The sequence below is a fragment of the Lactuca sativa genome, chromosome 4 (assembly GCF_002870075.4).
Source record: "Lactuca sativa cultivar Salinas chromosome 4, Lsat_Salinas_v11, whole genome shotgun sequence".
NCBI lineage: Eukaryota > Viridiplantae > Streptophyta > Magnoliopsida > Asterales > Asteraceae > Lactuca > Lactuca sativa.
This window is the reverse complement of record NC_056626.2, coordinates 502225-512857: the sequence shown is the minus strand read 5'-3', so window position 1 is coordinate 512857 and position 10633 is coordinate 502225. Positions and strand designations below refer to the sequence as shown.

General features: G+C 34.6%; 1 protein-coding gene across 2 annotated transcripts; it reads right to left on the bottom strand.

Moving 5' to 3' along the window:
- Positions 1 to 394: 394 nt before the first annotated feature.
- On the bottom strand, positions 395 to 10349 carry LOC111920447 (histone-lysine N-methyltransferase, H3 lysine-9 specific SUVH4). 2 transcript variants are annotated; one of them, XM_052770125.1, is made up of 15 exons: positions 10098 to 10349; positions 9246 to 9854; positions 5607 to 5663; positions 5395 to 5451; positions 5075 to 5129; positions 3990 to 4099; positions 3755 to 3931; positions 3011 to 3235; positions 2607 to 2656; positions 2441 to 2523; positions 1686 to 1845; positions 1445 to 1550; positions 1168 to 1350; positions 796 to 1026; positions 395 to 711 (listed from the first exon to the last, which is right to left on the bottom strand). In XM_052770125.1, the coding sequence occupies exons 2-15, from the start codon at positions 9777 to 9779 to the stop codon at positions 598 to 600; spliced, it is 2142 nt and encodes a 713-aa protein (XP_052626085.1). In that variant the 5' UTR covers positions 9780 to 9854; positions 10098 to 10349; the 3' UTR covers positions 395 to 597. The 2 variants fall into 2 exon arrangements, with proteins under 2 accessions (XP_052626085.1, XP_052626086.1); XM_052770126.1 differs by having other exon boundaries at positions 3755 to 3922; positions 10098 to 10347.
- Positions 10350 to 10633: the final 284 nt, after the last annotated feature.

Here is a 10633-nt window from a genome sequence, read left to right as displayed (position 1 = left end):
TTTATTTTTTTTTTTTAAATTTACATACATGCACAATCAGCAGTTGTACGGACTGCTGATGAACACAATCAGCAGTCATAGCAATCAGCAATTCATATAGCTGTTGATTGTGCTCATCAACAATCATACAAAAAAAAACCAAAAAAATAAAAATAAAATAAATCGTCAAATCTTTTTTTAGTCTAAATATGATTTAGACACACCATTTGGATAAGATCGATGTTTTTGATGTTGAAAAGTGATGAGCTGATTATGAGTTTACAAGTTTTTACAAATCTTTTGGTTCTCAAAAAAACCTACATATATATTGTATAATTACAGATCCGAGTTAAACCACATGTAATGTATTGTATATTTAAATAATTATATTTGATTTGGGGGACGGAACTGGACATGATCAAGCATATATTCTTTTTATATAAATATAAATTTTAAAAAATAAATCATACCCTAAGAGTTTACAAAAGTGATAATTTCGACTTCAGAGGGGAAAAAGTTATTAGCTGTTAAGATGATAACATATCCAATAGACACAAGGAAGAAGGTCTTTCATGAATAATTAATACAATCGATTGGTAAAGAAAAGGGAGAGAGTAATTAATACAATCGATTGCGACAATCTGATGTCCCGCAATGGCATGGCAGCGTCCTTACAGTGCCATTGTTGTCTACAACACTGTCAAGGGCATAGCCATAGTCATACGTAAGTTCCTGATTCAAACAAACAATCTCATCAGTATAATATAACATAATATAAAATAAAAAGCTTACTTAATAATAATCAAGAAAACGTACCTGCATGGGGGGTATATTGTCAGAAGCAAAGAGAAGTATCCGGGCAAGTCTAAGATGATGGTGTTCACTTAGAACACATTGAACAAAAAGGTTTGGGTCGCAGCTGTGGTTGATGAACCTGGCAACATTTCCAACACGCCCTGCATCTATGCAGAACTCAGCCTCACCCTCATTCATGCTCTTTTCATCCAATTGACTACTTACAGATTCAGATACATCTCCCAACCTCCTCTGAAATTTATACCAAATATCTCCATCTCAGAATGCATGTTACATTATATATATCTTATGTGTGTGTATATATATATATATATATATATATATATATATATATATATATATATATATATATATATATATATATATATTTACCTCTCTTCCTCCAATCCCTTTGATTGTTTGGCAGCAATCGATTTCAAATATGTAATCATTTTCAGCAACATTATCCAGCTCGTTTGTCCTCCTCAGCTCTCCAATATATTCACACACTGGGGCACCACAAGGGATAAAATCTTTGCTCCTCACAGCCCATCCTCTATTGGAGGTACGGAACACCTGTTTCCATAACCATTAATCAATCAATCACCTAACTAACTAGTAATGCATAATACTATAATACTCAAGTGTAAAAAAAAAAAAAAAAAAAAACCTCAAGTTGATATTTTATCCCTCGCTGGGATATGCGGTTGATGCAACCGGGTCCACATCCACAGTTTGGCCCACATTCAAACACAACATCCTTGGCTTCAATCAATCTACAAGTATGTTAAATAAACTCTCAAATATATATATATATATATATATATATATATATATATATATATATATATATATATATATATATATATATATATATATGCATTGTGTTGAATACCAAAGCAAAGCAATACCTGCCCCCAGAGCTTCGTACATATGGAAAATCAAAGCCGTTAAGTTTAGCGCAAGCACAGGTCCTTGGATCCGTACAATTTCCTTTGCATTCGCATCCTTGAGCATTTGTAGGGAGGCTCAGATTGCTCAAAACTTGATTATACTTTGTATATGTAAACCCTATCATATTTTCAAAACAACTTCCATAAACACAAATTTATTTGCTACAACCAAACTCGTCATAACAATCTCAGTAGTCAACTTATTTATTGACTTCAATGTGTCATGTGATTGTGATTTGTGTGGTGGATGAACCATAAAAACAAGGTTTGAGATGCAAGGCTCCATTATGTAAGTAAAAAGATCATTTAGGCATCACTATCCAAACAAAAAGACTCGACAAGTATCAAATTGCAGCTGAAGAAGGGAGACTAAAACTTACACAAACAAACAGAACAGGAAGCAATCAGTGAAGGTATCATCCCACCTTCATTCATTCGTCAATATCATACTTATCCAGATTGAAAGGTAACAAAAAGTTAACTGGTTTGTTACAAGACAGGAACGTCAAAGGGATGATGATGTCTTTCAAGACAATCAATATCAATATGGAATTAGACTTTTCTGACAATTACAAATACTACATATAGATATAGTAGCTTAGAGTGCATGCTATATTTGCCATTGTATTGGATATGGTTTGATGCTAAAAAAATGTGTTACTAAATCAAATGTAAGACATGCAAACTGTGGAATAATAGTTGCACAAACTTACCGGTAATAATGGTATCATCAATTGTATTGATAACAGGTATACACACATCTTCTTGACCTTCAGTTATATCCAGGCACACCAACCTTGCAAACATAATCATCATCATCATCATTTTTAAGCAGTAAATATGTTCACAGCCATGCATTATTAAATGTAATAGTCATACTCAGGTGCTTTAATAGGAACCCTTGAGGAACGGCCATTGCTGCACTGAACCTGTATTATTATCGATTCAAACGCAAAGTAGATATTAATATAAGCAATGCATAACAAGGCACATGGATATTCATCCATACTGAATCATCACATCAGTGAAACTTATCAAACCCCCCTCAAATAGTTACTATTTTTATATTATTCACAAGGATGGGGGGTCACACTAACTCTTTCATCCTACACAGGACACCATCATAATCTCTGTTATGTTACCTTTAGTGCCTCATTAAAATCTATGTTGACATATAGAGCAACATTTGTATATGTGATTGTGATGAAACAGATTGTATGAAGAATAAGATAAAATGTATGTTGGATGTACAAGAAGGAAAAAAGAAAGAGAAATTAGGTAACCTGATTGGTTGTCAATTTGGGCTGTCCTTGAAGGCGCTTCAGGCGATACTTATAAACAAGCATACCAGAGGCGGAGACACCTTCTGCAGGCCAGCATTCAGACACCTTGTACAAGCCGTAATACGTGTATAATCTCAAACTCAAACTCAACGACTGATGCTCACTTGTACTTGTGTGTCTGTGTCCTCCAACAACCCTCACAGGCACACAATGTTCAATACTGTTCTGTGTACATACATACATACAATCACAGACATATATATATATATATATATATATATATATATATATATATATATATATATATATATATATATATTTAAATGGAAAATGCCACGTTCACTTTAATCAGACGATGGTGGCAGATGTTCTCATCCCCTTGCTTGCACCTTATTACTTGTGACTTGTGAGTAAATTGTGACAGAATCAGCTATGCAAAAATCACATTCATAGCTTACAATAGCCCAACATGGCAGTCAGCCTTATTTAATACTCATAAACAAAATATATTGGTGTTTCCGGTTTTTACTTTTATGGTCAAAATCAGCAATTTCCTTAAAATAAAAATTCCTTCAGGCTTCAGCCATCAGCCATCAGGAAACAAAAGAATACGACATCAGGAAACAAGTTATCATCAACATTAATGCAAGTGCAACACTACACCATGTATCTAATTTACCAATGGGATTAAAGACTATTAGTTAAATGATTATAAAAGGAATGTTGGAAGCAGATAAAACTCACCTTTAAAGCCAAATCACCACATGCCATCTTTTGATGTTTATTAACCATTACATCATTTCCACCTTGCCCAATATAAACAATATCTTCTAAGTTATCCAGATCATCTTCACATTGGGCCGACAATACAACTGCCACAGCTAATGGAAATGTGTACCCTTTGAACTCCTCCTGCAAATACTAAAGAAATGTAAACTACAGAGAAAGAGTGATAAACGGTTACAAAAAATCTGGATACCATTTTGCTGTACGATTCTCCCATATAATCAATGTCATTAACCCAGTGACTATGAAGACCTAAAGCAACCATTTCAGCTCGTGAATAGAATTGATAACCAATGTCAATACCTGCAAATTAAACACCAAAAGTTCATCAAATGACACCTTAACTGAAAAATCCATTATAATTGTTAGTAATTCAGTTTTCACCAAATATCATTTGAAAAGTCCATTTGGATTTTCTGATTCAAGGTTGGAAAAAGGAAAATAGAAACAAAAGGAAGACTGAAGGAAATAACATTGAAGCATGTTCTATGCATTGTAGATACAACGAACATTGAATCATGTTTTGTCATGGAAATTTCAATGAGTTTATGTACAAACTACAAAGACGGCCAAGATTAACTATATTCTTCTTCAACTTGCGGTTGGCCCTTGTATATATATATATATATATATATATATATATATATATATATATATATATATATATATATATATATATATATATATATATATATATATATATATATATATATATATATATATATATATATATATATATATATATATATATATATATATATATATATATGTTTTTTTCTCAACAATGTGTTTCTATTACCAATATTTGAAAAGCTCATAGATCAAAATGAAGTCTGTGGACCAAAGGATGATTTTGTATGGCCTAAACAGCGGAATGGATGACATAATATTAACGAGCCAAGAGACTAGGATAAGAAGTTGAGATTTAACACCTGGTGACACTATAATATTATATGAAAGGGAGAGGAAATTAGTTCATATGTCACACATAGTATGATTAGTGGGTTCATGGCAACAACACTTTGAAGCTACCTATGTATAGAATAGAATACCAATTACCAAGGTACCTATAGAGAAAACCTGGAAAAAGAAGAGATGTTTACAAGGCATGGCAGAAAAGTTGTGATTGGTCCAGACCACCTCCACCATTTGGTGAAATTAAGCAATTATTCACCTACCAGGTAAGCCCCTTATGGGTTGGGAGAGTGAAAAACTAAATGTTGTAGCACGAAAGTGCTTAGTACTTAGAAGATAACATTTAAGCAATTATTCACCTACCAGGCAAGTGACCAAATCTTTTTGTAGGGTACAAAACTTCATTAAACTCCAACATCTGCATCATTTACAGGTCAAAACCATCAGTATACATACCAAACACCACACAAAAAAGTTAAACTTTAAAGCATCCCACAACACATACAAAAAGGTGTTTCCCTCCCTCCCACCCACATACTAGACCACATGCCCTAACAAGTAAAACACTGCAACATACAGCACATAAACCAACTGGGATTCAAAAAATAAAATAAATACCCATGTAAGTGCAATTATTTTCCATAAATTACAATCCCATGCAAAGTAAAGCAAACAAAAGATACCTTAGATATGGCCTTCAAATCAGGACGCTTGATAGATTGCACACATATACCCTCTTTCTGCATGTGTTTCATGTTAGTGAAGTCCATAGCAATCCAGCAATAACATAGATTGAACATGTGAACTCATGAAATCAAATCATATTTCAGTACTAATAAAATGAAATGCAACCAACAACACAACTATGCAAAAAAATAAATAAATATATAATTACCTTTAGATCAAGATGCTTTGCAAGTCGTTTACCATCATATTCACATACACCCTGTTCCTGCATGTGTTTCTAATGTCAGTGCAATAATGCAAACAACTAAGAAGAATCTATTGGAGCAAATATAGCACACAGAAGGTTAGGAATTTATAAAGCCCTCGAACTTATGAGGTATTGAGTTATCTTTAAGAATTTTGTTAGACCTTCCCTATGCCTATGGTTTACATATTTTAGGAGGAGATAATGAATGCAGTCAAAATCAAGACTCATAGAAATTAGCTACATAGCATGGGAGTTACTTAGAGAACTGTAAGGTTAGTTGCGACTTGTGAGAGGTTAGAAGTGAGAAGTGAGTTAGTTGGGAAGGGTAAGTATAAGGACAGGGGTGAACCAATAGGAGAGCATTATTCTTTGCAGTTTGTAGTTGAATGTTCCTCAGAGTTACAACCTCTCAAAAGTTAGGTTATACAGAAATAAATCGCCGCAATTGCACCAGTTGGTACCAAAGCCATAATCGGCCATGGTAACAAGATCTGTAGCAAATCGAGTGAATGGCTTCAGTACAATCAAAGATTGATTTCTTGGAAGGAAGTGTACGAGTCATAATTCAACAACTTAGTACATTGGTTTGATAACAAGAAGAATCGAGGAAAAAAAAAGGAAATCAGGGCGAATCATCATTTACAGAAGGAGGAAGATCTCGGAATAGGGATCGTTGACAGGACTAGAGACAAGTTTGTTCTTGGTAATAAAAGGGAGCCGATTCGAAACTGATCCAAATAGTTGGATTTTTAGAGCAAACTGCTATTGTGCCCTAAACTGCTTGACAAATGAGTTGTTGAAATACATGAAAATGTATCAATGGGATGCCATTCAAAAAGAAATACATGAAAATGAGTTGTTGAAAACAATTAAATCGGAGCTTGCTGAACAAACAGGCAAAAAGTATATAGGGATAGGGATGAGTGTGGGACGAAACCTGTAAAGTTCCCGAAAACCGAATTTGATCGAAAATCAATCCCGATCCCGAATTTCGTGAATACCATCCGTCCTATCACAGACGTCGCCAATAATGTTGGAGAAAGGACGTTACAAATAGTTATCGAAAGTACATGAAAGAATTCGCTAGGAATTGAACAAGATAAAAAGTTGGGTCTTCTAATGTGAGTTTAGAACAGAACAGACTTCCTTGAAGCATTACCGGATGGGCACCATCTACGTAGTCCATCAGTCCGTCGTGGATAGATTGAGCAAATTCTCGCCCACTTCATCACACTCAAACATCCCTTACAACCAACAATACCTACCACACCAAACCTTGGTTCCAAAAAGCATCAGCTGCGTTAAGGGGATGGAAGCATGATGCATCAAGCACTATTGACAAAATACTTAGGGTGCGTTTGGTTGTGGAAAATTTTTCAGTTTTCTAGGAAAATTTTCCAAGAAAAACGGAAATTTTGAAAAAGCGTTTGGTTCGTTCAGTTTTCCAAAGTTTTCCAAGAAAATGAAAATTTTCAGTTTTCCAAATTGTATGTAAATTAGAAAAGTGATTTTAATAGTTTTCCAAAATTTTCAAGATGGAAAATGAAAACTCCCCCAGTTTCAACCAAACGCGTTTTCTAAAATTTTCATTGAAAATTGAAAGCGAAAACTCAACTCTATTTTCTGAAAATATTTTCTTAGAAAATGAAAACAGTTTTCTACAACCAAACGCACCCTTATAATTTCACACATTTTACCTTGTAAATACTTAGCAATAAAAATACTTTTACTTATAACCAAAACAAAAGTAGTTCTAAAAGTGAGATTACAATCATAATCGAATACAATCTTGAATAACAGAAGTGAACACATAAGTACTATTAGGAACAGAAAAACAACTTCTCCAATACCTTCAATCAATATGTGAAAGCTATCATAATACACAAAAACAAGCTAAACTAAAAAAGAATATATATATATATATATATATATATATATATATATAGGATTTGACCAACACTTGATTGAGGATCAATCAATTTAACCTGATAACAATTAAAACTCACTAAAAGCACACTTCAATACCAATTAAACCCTGATTACACAAACAGTATGTTGAAACCCGAAGAGGTACTAGAGTGTCAAGAAACAAGTCCCAGGCAACGGGATGTATTTGACTACATGGAAAGATTTGCCCCTGGGAGGAATTTGAAATGGTTAATTATCAATTTATGAACTTTCACCTTACGGACAAGGTGAATGTTAGACTCTTCCTTACAGTTTACATATTCTAGAAGGAGATAGTCAAAGTCAAGACTCAAAGGAAATAGTAACAAAATAAGGGAGTTACTTACAAAACTGTAAGGGTAGAGGTTACCCTTGAGAAGCGAGTTATGAGTGGGGAGAATAAGTGATATCGGTAGTATAAATAAAGAGGCAAACAGATAGGAGAGCATTGTTCTTTGTAACTGAATGTTCAGGAGACGTCCTACCTATCAAAAAGTTGGTTTTACAGAAATAAATCGGTGTAGTTGCACCACATGTATTATTTTATCTAATTTAAATAGATATTTAATATATTTCGGAATATTGGTCAAGAATAATTAATGATATAAAAGTGTTTGGGAGAAATATTAAGTAAAGTATTAATAGTTGAATTATAAACTTTGGGCAGAATTTGAGAAAATGGGACTTTGGTGGCCAAAGTTAAAATTTGAGAACTTAAGAAAGCTATATTATAAACTGGGCTTATGTATTTCACTTCAGGCCGATAACCACTATTGCACCACAACTGACTGCAGGTAAAGATAAGGTAACAATAACCCAGCAAGATGTTGATACCATATTTTGGAAACAAATACCACACAGGAGATGCCTTATTTGACAAATTTTAAGCAGTAGCACGCCAAATCATTGGTGTGTATACGTACGTGTGTGTGTGTATACCATTTTTGTATCATTCTTTCACTGGGTTGCTGTCTATATATTTGTATGCATAAAACAAGTTTAAAACTATGAAGATTACATGCTTATATGCGTAGGTCATGCCACTTTTTTGTTAAATTGCTGCCTTCCAGGTTATATGGGTGTTACAAAATTAGTAAAATTGATATCAATAACAACTAACAACCAAATAAGATAACAAAGTAGAAAAGATGAATGACAACCAAGTATTGATGGTGAGGAAGTAAGAAACGATAATAAAAAAAAACAAATTATCCCTAGACCAAAAGATAATAAAACAAAAACAAGATGCATCTACAACCATCAATTTTCCCATGGTCTTACTATGCTCTCACAGGATAAACTTAATATAAATACATAAAAACAAGAATAACTGTGATGAGCAGCGATGGGTGTTATCAAATTATCTTGTGTCTGTCCTACGCCTCCCAAACCCCAATGATGAATGCCACCACCAATCAGATCCACAGAATCAAACAATTCATGCAAAAGAAGGATCTCTTGGGATTAAAACAGATGTCAGATGATCAGTACACATAACATAGGTCTTACCTAGTTGCTCATAGGTTTACTACTTGGATAGGTCAAATAATTGGTAGTAACGCATGTACTAGGTGCACTCAGCCCTACTGCCGGAAGTAATGCTCAAAAACAAGAGATAATAGTCATACAAGTTAAGTTGTGGATGGCAAATACCTGGAAAAAGTGAAGGTAATATTTATTGTATATTCTAAGAGCTTTTTTGACCCTTGCTTTATCATTTCTGGTGTGAGCCACATATGAGCAATCCAATGATTTCTTGTCAGTAGCCGAATCTGAAGTTTCCAAGCCACCTTTGGGGGAGTGTTCCTTGCTAGTTATGCAAGAAGCTGAAGCTGAGGCTGAGGCATCCAAAGTTGTCACCATGCTCTTTACAAGATTTGGCTTACAACTTGTTGGGGGACATTTGATCTTTCTTTCAGCAACACTAACAGCATCTTTCTCATGCAATTCTAATAAACTCTCAAGCTTTGCAGCATCAGAAGTGATAAAGTCGATTGGGTGATGTTGTGAGGCCTTGCGAGGAGGGCCGTAAAAAGGTTTTTTACCCTCAGGGATTTTTCTTAACCGCGGACTACATCTTTTCTTCACAGGACATTCCTCGGACACCATCTTCTGGACTCGCTGCCCAAATTTTTTGGTCACGGAGACATCCAGTGTCCCATTGCACAAAGATTTATCAGAGCCCATAGAAAGCTGCCAAAAATTATCCCTTCGATCTCTCAAATAGGGTTTTAAGTTTTAACCACTTGTAAAATCAAAACCCTGAGACAGAGACACAGCATTAGCATAATAAGAATTAATTTGCTACCGCCAACCCCCAAAAAAGCAAGGGTTTTTAAATACAGAAACATTCATCGGTGTTGACAAATTGGTATGTAGATGTTTATGGCTTTGGAATTGAGAGAGAACTGAGTCATGCATGGGATGGGGGAAGAGTCGAGATCGCAATTTCAGAAAAGATAATTTGAAATAAATAAAGAAAAAAGATATCGCATTAATAAGAACCTGCAATGTATGGATGATGGACGATCAACGAGGGAAGATTGCGAGGAGATGAACTTGGGAGTGTAACAAAAATGATTTGAGGGCGTATGGATTTTCTTGGGCTTTGAGGAAAACCGAAGAACAATCAACAATTCAAAAAGATGCGATAGCTGCTATTTCCAACAAGCGGCAAGCGGGAGATACATGATATGGAAATGAAGGACCCGCCCGAGAAAGACCAATACTCGCTGTTGGGCTCTCGCATTATCGTCGTAATGGATATTAGCCCATTTCAGCTTTCTTTCTTACAAACACAAATGACATGACAAATGAAAACGGTGCAAAGGTGCAAGAGTTAGGTCAGTACATAATAATTTTTTGACAAAATTCCACGATTGGTCCATGTGGTTTACACAATATCACACTTTGAGGACTTTCTAGTAAAAAGTCACGCGAATGGTCCGTAAGGTTTCATTTAATTGCGCGATTGGTCATTGACCCTAACCCCGTCACTTTTGAACCATTAGTGAAGGGGTAGATTTGTCTTTTCATCTTGT

Coding starts and splice junctions, on each gene's coding strand:
- LOC111920447 (XM_052770125.1), bottom strand. CDS start 9,779: ATGGGCTCTGATAAATCTTTGTGCAATGGGACACTGGATGTCTCCGTG. Junction 5,452..5,606: donor CAAAGCATCTTGATCTAAAG/GTAATTATATAT, acceptor AAACACATGCAG/AAAGAGGGTATATGTGTGCA. Junction 1,027..1,167: donor AAGGGATTGGAGGAAGAGAG/GTAAATATATAT, acceptor TATAAATTTCAG/AGGAGGTTGGGAGATGTATC.